At 41.3% G+C, this 18,372-nt stretch overlaps 1 protein-coding gene across 1 annotated transcript in view; it reads left to right on the top strand.

Moving 5' to 3' along the window:
- Positions 1–14,529, top strand: part of LOC120022669 (E3 ubiquitin-protein ligase TRIM71-like) — a 45,820-nt gene extending 31,291 nt beyond the window's left edge. The window contains exons 3-9 of the mRNA XM_038966652.1: positions 659–793; positions 8,798–8,902; positions 9,024–9,161; positions 9,403–9,738; positions 10,420–10,581; positions 10,742–10,936; positions 12,346–14,529. Of these exons, the coding sequence (XP_038822580.1) occupies positions 659–793; positions 8,798–8,902; positions 9,024–9,161; positions 9,403–9,738; positions 10,420–10,581; positions 10,742–10,936; positions 12,346–12,864 (1,590 nt within the window). The 3' untranslated portion in view covers positions 12,865–14,529. The remainder of the gene's footprint in view (positions 1–658; positions 794–8,797; positions 8,903–9,023; positions 9,162–9,402; positions 9,739–10,419; positions 10,582–10,741; positions 10,937–12,345) is intronic.
- Positions 14,530–18,372: the final 3,843 nt, after the last annotated feature.

Below are 18,372 nucleotides of genomic sequence, written 5' to 3'. Positions count from 1 at the left end.
CAGCTGTCGTACCCCATCAGAACTCAAAACATAAGCTTGTTTTACTCCAACGTTTGTAAACTAAGTAAATGTAAACCAACATTGTATAGCCTCAAAACATTGTTAAATCTATACTTTTGATAGCATGGATGGTCAGTCCTTGCATCTACAGCTTTGTCTATGGTTTTTGAGAGCGATTACATGTCTCCAGCCCCATCCCTCAGCTTTTTACTGAATGTTTTGTTATTGTTTTAACTGCGGATTACACCTTTAAGTCATATCTCCTGGCCACTTCCTGTTTCCTGCATGATGTAGTTGATATTCCTGTGTGGAGTTGACTATGGACCAACCAGGAGGAGGTGTGTGATTGTTCAAACCCCCTGTTATATTCTATTACCTCTGCTGTAGCTGAGTATATGAGGAAGTGTGCTATTTATGACCTTGTTAGTTCTTCTTCATTTGAGAATGAGGAAAGTCCAGTGGTGTTGTATGATATTTCTAACCCTATCATGTTCCCCTGTTATAGCTGAGTATGGAGAAGGTGAGGGTGGTGTTTTGTCAAATCTCTAACCTGTTATTTATCAAATGGCCCAGGTTATAGCAGAGCATCTAGAAATCAAGACCAAGGTGGTGGTGTGTATTATTTCTAACCATGTAATATTGTGTTCCCCTGTTCTAGCTGAGTATGGAGAAAGCCCAAGCCATAGTGGAGCAGGTAGAAATCAAGGCCAAGGTGGTTCAGACAGAGGTGAAGAACATCATCTTCAGACACAAGAAAGCCCTGGAGGAGAGAGAGTGTCAGCTACTCTGGAGGGTAAGTCTTTTCTCCATCTGTCTCTGTGTCTCTGTCTCCTCTTTCTCTCTCTCTCTCTCTCTCTCTAGTTTACATGGTTAGAGAGCTGGTCTAACAGGTGTTCAGTCACTGTTTGACTGACCTGTTTTAAACAAAAGATGTGTTTCTACAGTAGACATGTTATGAAATAGGAATCACAGGAGGTTGTTGGCACCTTAATTAGGGAGGACGGGCTCGTGGTATTGGCTGGAGTGGAATGGTATCAAATACATCAAACATATGGTTTCCATGTGTTTGATGCCATTCCATTTGCTCCGTTCCAGCCGTTGTTATGGGCAGTCCTCCCCTCAGCTGCTGCCACTGGTGGGAATCTGTTCACACATCTAGACACTGGTTCTACATGTTTGGTTCTACATGTCTGCATACCCACCTAACGGTGTAGGGGAGTATTTGCATGTAGCTGGAATGTGAGGTGTGGTATGTTGGATTTTTACACGTGTTGCTGACACAGGTATGACCATGTGGCCCCAGGCCTCAGAACCAGGAAGCGGGACCTAATTCTCCCTGTCCACCCACATGACTTACGACTTTACTAGTGCTTTGTGTGTGTGTCTGTGTGTGTGTTTGACTCAGCCAGTGTTTACGAACCTCTTTCTTTACCTGGCCTAAATGCAGAGTGAAACCTGACCCATTGAAGATTCAATAACAAATAGAGTAAACTGTACCCAGTATCTCCAGGCTCTGATACACAACTCTCTCTGACTCTGAAGAGGAAGTCTTGGATTTAGAATCAAAATGGGCTGCTGTTGGAGCTCAATAATAAGATATATCAACTCATGTGAAACCCAGAGAGCCAATGGTAACATATGCACATACTCACAGACAAGTTAAAGGAAAATGTGATTTGATTTAAAGGGAAATGCAACCATTTTTATCTTCATATTCATCATCTCCAGCACCACCATCAACATATGTGAAAATGGCATGTTTCTATGTTTTGTAGAAAAAAAGATAAAGGAAGATAAATGTTTCCAACAACATAATCGGTGTACATTATGTGATTTTAACCAAATATGAGTAGGCCTTGCTTACTAATTGCTATTTACACGGTTGGGGTCGTGCTGGAGATTATGAATATTACGTTTTTTTTTTAAAGGCCCTTTAATATGCAGAATACTCATATTTGTGTGAGTGTGTATGTTTGGGAGTGTGTTCGAAAGGTGCAGGGGCTGGCGAGAGGAGATCATGGTTTTAATCATGTAATCAAAAAGACACTGCTGGCCCGCCACACGCACACACACCCTTCATGTTTTAACATGTCAGAGGTGGACCCATAGCTTTAACCTGATCCTCACCAATCTACCATTAAAACCAACCTTTACTCATAGCCTTCCGCTAGCACCATTAAAAACTACAGCTGCTGGCGGTGTGTGTGTGTGCGCGCGCATGTTAGACCTGGGGCGATAAACCGCAAATTACCGTAATGATCACTTATCGCAGGCATTTTGCTGATATCGTTCATTGAGTAGCCACGATAAGTAGCCTATACTATATATTGTTGTGCCAATTTATGGCTACAACCATCAAACTAGTATTAGTAGTATTTTTATTTATTTTTTACTGTGGTTTATCGCATAAATTCAGGCAATTTATCACGATATAGATTTTTGTACATATCACTCAGCTTGTGTGTGTGAGGTCAGAAGATAATAGAGGAGGTTTTCACTTACCTTGTTCTCTCTTTAACCTGTCTGGCACCGGGGTTCCGCTAGCGGAACTTCTCCCACATTCCACTGAAAAGGCAGAGCGCGAAATTCAAAAAATATTTTTGAGAAATATTTACCTTTCACACATTAACAAGTCCAATACAGCAAATGAAAGATACACATCTTGTGAATCCAGTCAACATGTCCGATTTTTTAAATGTTTTACAGCGAAAACACCACATATATTTATGTTAGCTCACCACCAAATACAAAAAAGGACAGACATTTTTCACAGCACAGGTAGCATGCACAAAGCCAACCTAACTAACCAAGAACCAACCAAACTAACCAAGAAACAACTTCATCAGATGACAGTCTTATAACATGTTATACAATAAATCTATGTTTTGTTCGAAAAATGTGCATATTTGAGGTATAAATCAGTTTTACATTGCAGCTACCATCACAGCTACCGTCAGAAATAGCACTGAAGCAGCCAGAGTAATTACAGACACCAACGTCAAATACCTAAATACTCATCATAAAACATTTCTGAAAAATCGATGGTGTACAGCAAATTAAAGACAAACATCTTGTGAATCCAGCCAATATTTCCGATTTTTTAAGTGTTTTACAGCGAAAACACAATATAGCATTATATTAGCTTACTACAATAGCCTACCACACTACCGCATTCATTCATCAAGGCACGTTAGCGATAGCAATAGGCACGTTAGCGATAGGGAATAAACCAGCAAAAGATATTAATTTTCACTAACCTTCATAAACCTTCATCAGATGACAGTCCTATAACATCAGGTTATACATACACTTATGTTTTGTTCGAAAATGTGCATATTTAGAGCTGAAATCAGTGGTTATACATTGTGCTAACGTAGCATCTTTTTCCCAGAATGTGCGGATATTTTTATGACACTCAACTATTCTGACCAAATAACTATTCATAAACGTTACTAGAAAATACATGTTGTATAGGAAATGATAGATACACTAGTTCTTAATGCAATCGCCGTGTTAGAATTCTAAAAATAACTTCATTACGACATCCAGCTTAATTATAGCGAGAGCGTGTCCAAAATCTGGGCGCAAACTACTAGTACAACATGTTCGACAGATATATGAAATAGCATCATAAAATGGGTCCTACTTTTGATGATCTTCCATCAGAATGTTGTACAAGGGGTCCTTTGTCCAGAACAATCGTTGTTTGGTTTTAGAATGTCCTCTTCTCCAGTCAATTAGCACGGAAAGCTAGCAAAGTAGCGCGAAGCTCTCCTTCCTGAACAAAGGCACACAACGCAACACGCCTAACATCCCGAATAAATTTCAATAATCTAATAAAACTATATTGAAAAAACATACTTTACGATGATATTGTCACATTTATCAAATAAAATCAAAGCCGGAGATATTAGTCGTCTATAACGACAGCCTTTCAGAAGGCAATACCAGGTCCCTTCGCGCGCGCTCCAGAAAACAGGAAACTGGTGACACGTCATACAAAGAGCTTTTATTCGACCCCAGGTCAAGTTATACACTCCATTTCTTCTCTCACTGCCTGTCGACATCTAGTGGAAGACGTATGAAGTGCATGTATACTAATAAATATCAAGGACATTTATAGGCAGGCCCTAGAACAGAGCATCGATTTCAGATTTTCCACTTCCTGTCAGGAAGTTTGCTGCAAAATGAGTTCTGTTTTACTCACAGATATAATTCAAACGGTTTTAGAAACTAGAGAGTGTTTTCTATCCAATAGTAATAATAATATGCATATTGTACGAGCAAGAATTGAGTACGAGGCCGTTTAAATTGGGCACGATTTTCCCCCAAAGTGAAAACAGCGCCCTCTGTCCTCAACAGGTTAAAGCCCTCATATATACCCACAGAACCCAGCTTCACTTTTCTCTCCTGATATAGTCATTAAAGGCTAACCCCGTTACATACACACACACACTCGCTCCTTCTCTTTGAAATCTAAGCAGTCTTTTGTGTGTGAGGGCACGTGCATGAGTGAGGGAGGGAGAAGGAGTACACCTAAAGAGGAGATAGGGAGATTGTGTGCATGCATGTGTGTGCAAGTCTGTGTGTGTGTATTCTGTGTGTCTGTGTGTGTCTGTGTGTCTGTGTGTGTGTGTGTGTCTGTGTGTGTGTGTGTGTGTGTGTGTGTGTGTGTGTGTGTGTGTGTGTGTGTGTGTGTGTGTGTGTGTGTGTGTGTGTGTGTGTGTGTGTGTGTGTATGTGTGAGACAGAAAGATCCAGGTTGGGGGCTCCCTCCCGTCTCCGTAACAGGATTATCCCTGATTCAAACCACACTTCTACTTCCAACAGGGTCTAACAAAGACCCCCTATCTCTTTTAGAGCCTCCTTTGTTTCTGCTAAAAGGCTCTATTTAACATAGAACCAGACAGGCTGGGGGTTTAGTCCTTCTCTTTAACATAGGAAGAGGTTGGCCTTTTGTTAAGTTTTGTGTAGTAATGTTATTAACCCCCCCCCCCCCCCATCCCTCCTTCCTCTGTTGAATGGCCTTTTCAGTCAGTCAGTACTGTCACTGTATTACCCTTTACAGACTTTACGGTATGTTTCCTGTAAACAAAACAAAACATCTGCTGTTTTTTAGAGCCCAATTCCTACAGTCCCATTTTTACCACATGACCCCTTTTATATCTCCCGTTCACATGCCGGCACATTTAAGGATTGGGAATAGAGTGGGCCGATGCGGGCGGACGTCTATTTGACCAAATCCATTGAATATACACTATCACAAAGAAATCCATTATTCATTAGTTTAGGCAGGTCCTAAAAAACATTATAAGACTAATAAAACGTATTTTCAAAATAATAGAATGGCAATGCACATGAAATCAATTGTTCTTTTGTTCATTAAACAGACAAGACACACTTAGGCTCCCCTGATCACAGTCAGTGGTGGGAAAAAGTACTCAATGCTCATACTTGAGTAAAAGTAAAGATGCCTTACTAGAAAATGACTCAAGTAAAAGTGAAAGTCAGCCAGTAAAAGTCTAAAAGTAGAGTCCCCTTCTTAAGCTCAGCAGATAGATCAACTCGGGGCAGCTACTGTGGTGTTGATTTATTGCCACCACTTCGTAGGTACAGTAATAGTGACTGAAATGAGTAAAACTGAAATATAGAAAGAAAAGAACAATGAGTATGACTTATTGTGTGCTAGCTGAATACTAGGCTTAATTCTCAATAATAACACAGCATGTATTTGTATACATGTTCATGAACACAGAAATATGCAGCATTATGCATTAAATTGGATGTAAATAATTCCCCAAAACATGACAAGATCAAATGCACTGAACAGATATCCATGTGGCTATCAAGAAGATTCATGAATCTCATTAAAAACGACTATTCATACAAAATATCATCATGAATTGAATGCCAAATATGTTATGATTAATTTTACTTACAGGCAATGCTTCTACAAAATGATAGCAAGAAGGATGGAGTTTCATAACGTCTGCAGCTGCACAGTGTGACTTTCACCATTTTGGAATGTAAACAATTCTTCTTCTACAGGGTTTAGCATATTAAACGAACAACACACATCAACATAGGATAGTGGCCCCCAAGTGGTCGATAATGGAATTACACGATAGCCTAAATGAACTCAAACCCAACTACAGGGGCCAGAACAATTGTGTTTTATATATACTTAAGTATAAAATTAAATGTAGTTGCTAATATATACTTAAGTATCAAAAGTAAAAGTATGAATCCTTTTTAAATCCCTTATATTAAGCAAATCAGACGGCACAATTTAGTTTTTATTTTATTTACGGATAGCCAGGGTCACACTCCAACACTCAGACATAATTTAAAAGCAAAGCATTTGTGTTTAGTGAGTCCGCCAAATCAGAAGCAGTAGGGATGACCAGGGATATTCTCATGATAAGTGTGCGAATTGGATCATTTTCTGTCCTGATAAGCATTCAAAATGTAACGACTACCTTTGGGTGTCAGAAAATGTATGGAGTAAAAAGTACATAGTTTTCTTTAGGAATGTAGTAAAGTAAAATTTGTCAAAGATATAAATAGTAAAGATACCCAATAAAACTACTTAAGTAGTACTTTAAATAATGTTTACTTTACACCACTGATCACAGTCAACATACATGTTTTAAAGTAGGCTAAGAATATAGTAAAATATACCGGATCAAATACAAATAATATTTTCCCCACATAACGTCACGACAATCTGTGAAACCGAACCCAAGGCAAGCCCATGCGTTTTTGATACACGTTTCATCTCTTTCCTACTCTTACTCAGTTTTGTTTGGGAGCAGGCGTAGGGTCTTACATTCAATCAGATCAAATGTATTTATAAAGCCCTTTTTACATCAGCCGATGTCACAAAGTGCTGTACAGAAACCCAGCCTAAAACCCAGAACAGCAAGCATTGCAGATGTAGAAGCATCATCAAGATACCAATAGAAATTAATAGCAATCTATATTTTCTAAAGCATGTGCGTCTCGTGTTCATATTTCACAACATCTGCGGGCTTTTGAAGTTGCCTATACACGATCGATCAAAATAATAGACCTACACTTGATTTAGGCTACATTATTGCATGCTAAATGTTTCTGATCAGCGATAGATGAGCAAAGAAATAGATGAGATATACCACCTCCACTTATTTTCCCAGCCAGAGAATTAAACAAATATGCAGATGGAGATTCAGTGAAACAACATCACATTGACGATTAAGACAAATCACAGGCTTTTGGTCGGGAGTAGGCCTAGGTTACTAATCGACAGAGTGAAGAGCAAAATAATCCACTCGATAAACTACATAAAAATGTTCTGATGAGCAGCACTTACCTCAATTTAGCTAACATTTCCACAGCCTAATTGTAGCGTAACCAATATCCAATTGGAGATTGAGTGATTGATTTATCAAGACGAGTCCCCACGCTTGTCTCAAAGCAGAATAAAATGGTTCTGAAATAGTTGAACACACACTGGTAGGCTATTGCTTCAAATGTATTGTAACAATTGGATGACTTTTGGAATTTCAGTAAGCAAAAATTTGATGCCTTCATTTGTATTAGCCTACTTTATTTCAATATTTTCATCAGTGATATTCATCCCGCAGTAATTTTTTATTGATCCATCCAGTTATGGTTAAGAAAACAGTGCATGTGGTGGGCTATGCAAAGAGATGGGTGAAGTGACATGCCTTGCAAAGTTTAGAACTGGTAGGAATATAGTAGTAACGGGCACTGCCTAGCAACCATCAAGAGCATAGTGCGTGTCAATTTTGCCTCGGCATTACGACTACATTTCATACTAAGCCGTAGGCAGAACTTTACCACAATCATGACTAGGTCGGTTGGCGGCAATACCTTTCATTTATAAAGAGAAGATGTCAGGATGCTGAAGTTAGTGTGAAAACGTCTTGGTTTGAAAGGTGTGCATGTGTTCCACAGGTCACTATAATCTGTACACTGATTTACATTCTACACTTTTTGTCATTTAGAGCAGGGGTCTTCAACCTTTTCTTGCCCAGGGATCCCCACCCAGGCAAACCTGTATGTATTGTCTTCTCACCAGATGAATGATAATGGCAAGGAGAAGTAATCAACATTTAAAAATTAATAGATTTGGTAAATAGTTTTTCATTATTTTGACGCAAGAGGAAGTATAAACTCTAACATAGCCTATTAGCTAGAAAGTTAACTCCAAATATATTTTTGCTAAGAGCAGCTGTTTAGCTGGTTAAACAAAGGTTAGTCGTGTTGGCAAAAATGTATGTCCAAGTCAAGAAAGCTTACCAAAAGCCAGCTGCACTCATGGCCACCTAATCATCCGCAGCTTCCAATTGGCTCATTCATCCTCCTCTCCCCTGTAACTATTCCCCAGACCATCGCTGTAAATGAGAATGTGTTCTCAGCCAACTTACCTGGTAAAATAAGGGTAAAATAAATAAATAAAAATAATAATTGCTGTGACTGGTACTTGCGGGTGCTTTTTCAAAGCCTATGTCAGATACTGCAGTTAGTGTAATTAGCTTCAATGAGTGTCATTTACTCAATATTAAAGTTGAGAAATGAAGTGGAAATAATATCTATCCTCTTTTCTACTCTAGGTATGTCATTCTGTTGCTATCCCTATTCATAAAATATATATGCAGTAAATCATACCCCTGATTGAGAGCAAAACCGTTTTCACACTACTGGAGGTTGCCCTTACCTAATGAATGAATCTCTCTCTTTACCCTTCTCCCACCCTCACTCCCCTCTCCTGTTCCCTCTCCCCCCTCTCCCAGGTTGAGAAGATCCGCCAGCTGAAAGCCAAGTCTCTGTACCTGCAGGTAGAGAAGCTGCATCAGAACCTGACCAAGCTGGACAGCACCATTGCAGCCGTCACTCAGGTATGGGAGAAGTCTCATGTCCCCCTCTGGGGGCGCAAGGCGACCAGGTTTTAAATACAATGTCCAAAGGTATTAAAATCATTATATGGTGTCTGTGTCTCCTCACTTCATAACTCATTAGGTGCTGGACGAGGGCCGTCACCTGGACGTGCTGCTGGCCAGAGAGCGCATGCTGACCCAGATCCAGGAGCTCAAGTCTCTCAGAGGACTGCTGCAGCCACAGGAGGATGACAGGTTCATGTTCATGCCTCCAGACCAGGTAAATAACCGCATTATGTTCACTCCCGCTGACCAGAGGAGAGGGGTTAGAGCCGTGTGGGCTCTCTGTGCACTCTGAGCCAATGTTATTGACTGTTACAGTAATAGTACAACACTGTTGCCAAATTTCTGGTCTCTTTGGACTAATGGAATTATTGACTTGTCTGCCAATTTCATGTACATTATTTTTCTATATCCACTCGTCCATATTATTGATATGATATCATTATTATCTCTCCCAGGCCCTGTACATAGCCATCCAGTCCATGGGGCTGATCAGTAGCGGAGCGTTCGCTACCGTCACCAAAGCTCACGGAGAGGGCCTAAAGACCGCACTCCGCGGCAAGCCTGCCTCCTTCACCGTGATTGGCTACGACCATGACGGGGAGCCCCGCCTCTCGGGCGGTGACGCGGTGTCAGCAGTAGTGATGGCAGCAGTGGATGGTAACCTGTCGGCTGCCGAGGTGTGTGACCACCTGAACGGGTCATACACAGTCAGCTATCTGCCCAAAGCAGAGGGAGAATATCTGGTGTCAGTTCTGGTCTGTAACCAGCACATCATGGGCAGCCCCTTTAAGGTAAAATGTATATTATTGTTATAGTTACAACAACCAAATAATATATATAACCATCTTAAGCCAGTGGTTCCCAAACTGTGGGGCGTGCCTTTTTTTTTAAGGAACTCAATCCGTCTTTCAACTTACTCTTGAAAGTTGTAATAGTAGAATGCACAACAGTCATTTTCGAAATTGGGCAGTGCATCATCAGTTCCTCTTGTCATGTCAGACATTGCATATCTCAGAGAGGTATTTATAACTTGTCAAAAATGTCCAGATCAAATTGCCCATGTCAGCTAACATTTTTTAGCTAGGTTTTGTAACCCATATATTTTGTAGTAATGTTTGAGTCTCTCAAATTAGACATGGCAAAATGTATCAAATTGCAAGATGCAAGAAAATGAGCTTTAAAACTGCAACATTTTCTCTGCACCCCATAATAAAATGTGTAGAATTGCAGGAAATAAGCTTTAAACCTGCAAAAGGTTCTCTCTCCTAGCAAGATGGGTGTGAACCGTTTATATCATGTGCGCGCGCACAGGGGGTGCAGGTATGTTCCCCAATGCTGGGAGGGGGACCTGAGTGAAAAAGTTGGGGAACCCCTGTCTTAAGCAACAATAGAATAATTCAACTTTAACATTGCAGCAGGTAATGTAGAATGTTAAGTTAGAATGTTAACATTCTCCCTGCCTGTGTTCTAAGGTTCTGGTGAAGTCTGGGCGGAGCTACGGCGCCCTGGGGTCCCCGGTGTCTGCGTTCGGTGGTGAGGGTGAGGGGGAGGGGCAGCTATGTCGCCCCTGGGGGATCAGCGTGGACAAGGAGGGATACGTGGTCGTGGCCGACCGCAGTAACAACCGCGTACAGGTAGGTTTCATTCATTTCATGTCGTGGATTTGGTGTCAGCTGTAATCCTCAGGAGAATGTTTCTCTATAGTGAGAGCTGAAGGATTGTGTGTACAGTGGCAACCTAATATCAAGTAAAACAAAACAAAAAATTCCTTCTGCTACTACTCCTATCGTCCAGATCTTTAAGCCGTGCGGTGCCTTCTACCACAAGTTCGGCTCCCTGGGTTCTCGCCCCGGTCAGTTTGACCGTCCAGCGGGCGTGGCATGCGACAGCCAACGCCGGATCATCGTGGCGGACAAAGACAACCACCGCGTACAGGTGTTCACTTTCGACGGGCAGTTCATGCTCAAGTTCGGCGAGAAGGGCACTAAGGTAGAAACTCTCAATCAAATAAAATCCAAATCAAATGTTATTTGTCACATACACGTGTTTAGCAGATGTTATTGTGGGTGTAGCGAAATGCTTGTGTTTCTAGCTCCAACAGTGCAGTAATATCTAACAAGTAATATCTAACAATACACCCAATCTAAAGTAAAGGAATGGAATTAAGAATATATAAATATTTGGATGAGCAATATCAAAGCGGCATAGACTAAGACACATGAGAATAGGATATAATACTGTATATACATATGAGATGAGTAATGCAAAATATGTAAACATTATTAAAGTGACTAGTGTTCCGTTATTAAAGTGTATATAGGGCAGCAGCCTCTAATGTGCTAGTGATGGCTATTTAACAGTCTGATGGCCTTGAGATAGAAGCTGTTTTTAAGTCTCTCGTTCCCAGCTTTGATGCACCTGTACTGACCTCACCTTCTGGATGATAGCGGGGTGAACAGGCCTAGGCTCGGGTGGTTGTTGTCCTTGATGATCTTTTTGGCCTTCCTGTGACATCGGGTGCTGTAGGTGTCCTGGAGGTCAGGTAGCTTACCTCCAGTGATGCGTGGGCAGACCGCACGGGGCGGTGCAGTTGCCATACCAGGCGGTGATGCAGCCCGATAGGATGCTCTCAATTTTGCATCTGTGAGTGTTTTAGGTGCCAAGCCAAATTTCTTCAGCCTCCTGAGGTTGAAGAGGTGCTGTTGCGCCTTCTTCACCACACTGTCTGTGTGGGTGGACCATTTCCGTTTGTCTGTGATGTGTACACCGAGGAACTTGAATCTTTCCACCTTCTCCACTGCGGTCCCGTCGATGTGGATGGGGGGGTGCTCCCTCTGCTGTTTCCTGATGTCCACGATCAGCTTCTTAGTTTTGTTGTCGTTGGGTGAGAGGTTATTTTCCTGGCACCACACTCCCAGGGCCCTCACCTCCCTGTAGGCTGTGTTGTCATTGTTGGTAAACAGGCCTAATACTGTTGTGTCGCCTGCAAACTTGATGATTGAGTTGGAGGCATGCATGGCCACGCAGTCATGGGTGAACAGGGAGTACAGGAGAAGGCTGAGCACGCATCCTTGTGGGGCCCCAGTGTTGAGGATCTGCGAAGTGGAGTTGTTGTTTCCTACCTTCTCCACCTGGGGGCCACCCGTCAGGAAGTATAGGACCCAGTTGCACAGGGCGGGGTTCAGACCCAGGGCCTCGAGCTTAATGATGAACTTGGAGGGTACTATGGTGTTGAATGCCGAGATATAGTCAATGAACAGTATTCTTACACATGTATTCCTCTTGTCCAGATGGGATAGGGCAATCAGTCTCTCACACACACACACTCTTACTTACAGTATATACACACAAACTTTAGAGCTGAACTAATAATGATATTCTACTGTACTCTATTGTAGAACGGGCAGTTCAACTACCCCTGGGATGTGGCGGTGAATTCTGCAGGGAAGATACTGGTCTCTGACACCAGGAACCACCGCGTCCAGCTCTTTGGACCTGATGGGTCCTTTATCAACAAGTACGGCTTTGAGGGCGCTCTGTGGAAACACTTTGACTCACCGCGCGGCGTCGCCTTCAACCACGAGGACCACCTGGTCGTCACCGACTTCAACAACCACCGTCTGCTGGTGATCCGGCCGGACTGCCAGTCTGCCCGGTTCTTGGGCTCAGAGGGAACCGGTAACGGGCAGTTCCTGCGTCCGCAGGGCGTGGCTGTGGACCAGGAGAACCGGATCATCGTGGCTGACTCGAGGAACCACCGGGTGCAGGTATTCGAGCCCAACGGGAACTTCTTATGTAAATTTGGCATGCAAGGGAGTGGCTTCGGACAGATGGACCGCCCCTCCGGTGTTGCCGTGACGCCTGACGGAGTCATCGTGGTCGTCGATTTCGGAAACAACCGCATCCTCAAGTTTTGAAGAGTTCTAATAACGTTTTGCTTTCTTTCTTTCTCTCGCTTTTTTTGCTCTCTGTTTCTCAGTTTGGGAGAGGAAATAAAAGAGAGAGAGAGAGGAGGAATCAACAGACAGACACACAGAGAGGACAGTTTAAACAGAGATGATCAGAGCAGACGGAAATACGTTATTACGAAATTATGGGAAAACGGATTTGTTGATTATTTTTTGTATTTCTTTACATTTAGTTTCAGATTGTGGTATACTGTATGACAAAGGGGACCCCTAAGATGATTGATAATCATTAGTGAAAGTGACAAAAAAGAGATCCGTAATTTCTATTTTTTCTATCTCAACTGCTCAGAGCTCTCTCGCTAAACTCTCCTCAAATCGCCATCTCAGGGACTTTTCTCACTTTTTCTTGAAATATTGAATCCACTGCTCCACCACCTACCTCATCTAGTTCTTTATGAATGTACTCACACTCTCCGAGCAGAGGTCTAGTCCGTCAAGTTTTACAAAGAAGAAAAGAAAGTCTACCTCAATACTGAATTTTATTTAAAGAGCAACATAAAAATGTTTTTTTATATATATATATTTGCACAGGATAAATAGGAATCATGCTGTGCATCTTGGGTAATGTGTTTTGTTGCTGAGACACTCAGACGCTGTAGTTCTACGCTGCATGTTTAGTTCTGGTTATAGAAGCCCAACCTGACCTGACCTGTAGTGTAGTCTAGAGCGTTCAGTGGTGTAATTTCATGTTATCTAGATTTAGGGTAGCTTGTTAGTTAGTAAATCTCTGTTTAGAATTGCCCCCTCATCTCTCAATGTGTAGTGTCATGGCACTGTCAAAAGAAGAAGAGAGGGTTTTATGTAATGCCAAGCCTGTTTAGACTGAATCAGCGTTAGTTAGTTAGTTAGCTCAAGCCACAGGAGGAGACTGATGTTGACAAAGGTAAAACTGATCAGTAGAATCAGAAGAATCTCCTTAAAGCTTTACTAGTTTATTGATTATTGATCGCAGCGGAGCTGGGACAGATGCAGTTTGATGATTGGTTGGAATCACGAGGTAGTTGTTGTTGTGGGGAGATTGTCCCCGCTGTCCCAAATGATCCTATTATCAATTGAATATTGTTGATTCCCCTGTCAGGCATCAAAGTATTACAGGAATATGTTCATGATTGATTAAGCAAAGCATGCTGGATCTATATATAAGAAAAATAATGAAAATGCAAAAAAATAATTGTGTTTGTCTACTCTGAAACAGAGGGCCCACCAGAGTATTTTAGAGGTTTATCAGGAGTTATCAGGATGTTGTATCAGTTATTGATTAGGAATCGTGTCGGAGTGACATCTTGTTGTGAATGATGCAGGTGGAGAACAATGCCTCCATAAAGAGAGCATCTTGAGTGGCTGTCCACAGGACGTGACCGACAACAGTGAGATCAGGGTTGGATTGTGTGTTGAATTGTGGGGCATTCCGATTGGCTCTTGGGGCCTAGAATTGAATCTAATCCCCTTGTGATGTCACTGCAAAGCCCCTCCCTATTTATTAACTTCCAGTCTGGAATGCTGGAGAGAGAGTGTTCCGGAACATGTGCATAAAAAAAGTTATTGGAAATGTTTTTAAACCATTGTCTTAAACTCAGGGCCGTGAGAGAAAAAAATCTAAAAAGCAATTGAACATGTTTAATTCACTCACAAACTTCATCTGAAAGTTTCAGTATTGATTATTTTAAACCCAAGAACATATTTTAGAACAGTAATCTCAGTAAGAAATATGCTAACATGATTGCAATTGCTAGCTAGATAGCTAAAATGGTTCCCTAGCAACAAACATCTTAAGATTTGTATGACGATATTTGAGAAGTTCGTAAGAAAACATTACATCTTAAGATATTGTTGAGGAATTGCACGTACAAACTATCTATTGAACTTCTTTTTTTTTTCTTAAGAAGCTTCTTAAGTTTTTGCGTAAGAAGTGTTTTGTGAATCTGGGACCTGACCTCTAAAAGATGGAGGTATATAGAGCCCAGCTAGTGGAGTCAACCAAAGATAGAATTTCTGCACAACGGCCACCTGTAGGTTTGGCATCTACAGAACTACAAATTGAAAGAAACACTTTGTTGTTTAATCATTAGTGTTGGAGGTCTAAAACACTCAAACTCTCACCAAAAAGATGCATTCAAAGCACTGTCAATGCTGTCAATGACAGTCAGATGGGGAGAAGAGGAATATAGGGCCAACTGTGGTAAAATATTATTAACATTCACACAGTACTGTAACATCTTGTTGAGACAAGAATCCCAGCCATATAAAACTCAATAGGTTTATGTAGCTTTGATTTTGAAGTACCTTTCAGGCCCACGTCTAAGGAGAACGTTGTAGAAAGGTCTGAAACCAGACCATATCGCACAGCAACCAAAGAGTATCTGTGTGTGATTTCAGTCTAGCATCACCACCTATGTTAACGTGACACTGACTCATAACTCATATGACTCATAACTAGCATCCCTTATTAGCATTAGCATCTCAGCCTACACAACCATTGAGCGCTAACAGATTCCTGATTTATCACCTCCGAGGTGGAACTGTTAGAGGGGTTGTAAATACCCCGTTCCCTTGTAAAGTTAGCCACTCCCTTAGCATATCATAGCCTAGCGGTATGGACGCTATTAGTGAGTCGCTGACTGAACTTCTTACCTCAGAGGAAAGAGTAGGCCTGCACTTTCCATCCTAATTTGCATCAACTTTCACATCTCTTCATTTACCTCAACATTTATATACCTTCATATTCCTCACATTTACTCATGTGTATCTCAATTCTAACAATTCTAATATAGCCTACCTCAACCAGTAACTTGCATATACATACTGTTACAGAACCTACATTCTCAGACCTCATCAACATACAAATGTCATTTTGCAAATATACCTCAGCACACATTTGACCTCACACTTTAAATGCCTCATGTTACATACAGTACACATAGGCCTACCTCTCAAGTATGTGACTAGTAACTTATAAACCTCAAGTCTCTCTTATGGACTGTATACCTTAGTTTCACTTTACTTTAAGTTAGTCTAAGTTTTTAACATACCTCATGTTACTTTTACCTCAACTCACAATTTAATACATGTTACCTCACCTGTCAGACCAAAGATCTCCATTTAATTTGAAATTACAAGTTACAAATGGCCTTCTCTCCACACTGTGTCCATGAGTGGGTTGTTTAGAAGTGTGGTGAATTATGCCTTTTAATCATATGGAGAAACCAAATAATGCAGATCTGAGAATTGTGCCAAAAAGATATCTGTGAGAGTTTGGTGCCAAATGGAGTTGGCATCAGAATGACACTGTCATAGACGGAGAATGTCATTGGACCATTATATCCTAGATATGTGTTTAGCGAATCAAAGCAGTTGGGGACAGATCCCTGTGCTTTGATTGGATGCACTTAGGAGGGCTGGCCCCCTTTTGCTTTACCTCATTTTGCAGATCAGCAGAGCTGTAACCTGATTGTCCAACAGTGAGAGTGATTGTGATGTCACTGTTGGCTGATTGGCCTTAGAGTCTTAGTGATGTCAGAGGCACATGATCATGTAAGATACCCCTTGTCATTTGTTGCCATGCGTTAGCGGGAGAGGGAGTGTTCTCTGTAAAGAGTTAGGACCTCCATCTTACTCCTCTTAGATGTACAAGAATGACCTCTAATTTCAGCACAATACACCATTTCTCCTCAGTAAGAACATTACAAGTGTGGACTTTAGAGTTAGCGTAGTGTTGGTTGAGGAGGATAGTAATTTATTTTGAGACGAGTCTAAAAGTCAAACTCTTTGACAATGCAAAACTGTGGTGTATAGGAAAACATTGAGTGAATAAGATGTTTATTTCACATTAATAAGCCTGTTTATTACATGTTAATACAGCGGAGACGTTAGCACATTAAAGGGCAAGTGAGTTGGAGTCCCCAGACCCTGCTGCTTAGAACCCACAACCGCTTCACCGATATGATCTGTCGATGGGTTTCAGTATTACTATATGAAATGTGTAGTCTGCTTCAATCTTTTTTTAAATTAAGTTGCAGGAAATCAATCTTTTTTTTAAAATTAAGTTGCAGGAAATTCTATCTTTAAGATCCTTAGGTCTTCACTCTTAAAGAGGAAAAACATGTATTTTAAACTGTTTTGTTCATTGTTTTTATTTTTAATTTGTTGCATGCTTTCAAAATTCTCTACAGTGAACCAACGTCTCACAGATAAATGGGTGTTGTAACTCAGATGGGTGGGTTACTGAATCTGGATGATTTTATCATGATTATATAGCCAAAGATGTGTGTGTGTTAGGAGTACATTGGATGTATTTAACATTTTGACCTTTGCGAATGTATTTCCTGTTCCCAAGAGGCTCTGCAGAAGCCAATCAGTGCTCGGCTGGCCATGTCTTGAATCCTGAGATGGGAAAAAACAGCTCAACTCACCATCCCTTAAAACAGAGATGTAGCAGAGCCGGTTAGTACAACAACAACTTGTAAAGCTGCACAGTCAGTTTAACCCCCCGCCCCCCCCTCCTCTAGTGTTTTTTGCAACCTCATGAAAAGAAGCTAGGTTTATTGACAAGTTTAGCTGCCTAGCATCGCTAGAATCGCTTGATTCCCCCTCACAATGATATCCGGGAAGTGTGGTGATGTCTTCTGAGGATGTGATTGGTCACCTGTACTCCTGTTGGGCGGGGGTTTTATTGGCCCCTGTGGTTCTGTCCACCATTTTGTTTCAGGCCTCTCTTAGCTTTAAGAGAAAAGAAAAAGAAGATACGTTTTTAAAAGTGAAACTGCACCAGCTGGAAAGTCTGCAAGGTCTTAGACCTCTGTCAATGATTGTATCATCTTTAAAGAAAATTTAAAAAAAGAAAAAAATGGAAAGATAAAAAAAGAAAAGAAACTCAGGTAGTTCTGTGTCCCTACCCTGTGGGTGTCACAGTGTAACATGTCTCCCCAGTGATGCGGGTGTCACAGTGAAACATGTCCCCCCTTGTGATAATGTAGTGAACCTTTCCGTTATGACCACAGTACTGGTCTCATTGGTCACGTTTCAGGACATTCTTGTTTTGCATTCGCGCTGTGCAAACGATGAGATTTCTATATGGTTCCTGTGCTTTAAAACACCTCTACAGGCTTTGTGAGATGTGCAGCACGACTGTGGTAAAGACGGGCTGGAACGCGACCAAAAGTTCTCTGTGTGTGTCCGTTTAGCATAGTACACATTAGTTCTCAATCTGGAAAAGAAAAGTATAATTTTTGGGGGGCTTTTTGGATAATCTCCCTCAAATGTACTCTTTTATTTTCATGTTTTATTTTTGTTTCATTTTTCAATTGTTTGATTAACACAAAAGGACAAATACTCCAGACCACACGACTCTCTGCGACCCTTTTGGAATGTATTTTTTTAAAGAAAAGGGTTTGTTGGGAGTTCATGTTGATTTTCGATCACACCCTGCTAGCAGGAACACAGGACAGGACTGATACTGTA

This window comes from Salvelinus namaycush, chromosome 27 (assembly GCF_016432855.1).
Source record: "Salvelinus namaycush isolate Seneca chromosome 27, SaNama_1.0, whole genome shotgun sequence".
Lineage (NCBI taxonomy): Eukaryota > Metazoa > Chordata > Actinopteri > Salmoniformes > Salmonidae > Salvelinus > Salvelinus namaycush.
This window is presented reverse-complemented; position numbering and strand designations above follow the sequence as displayed.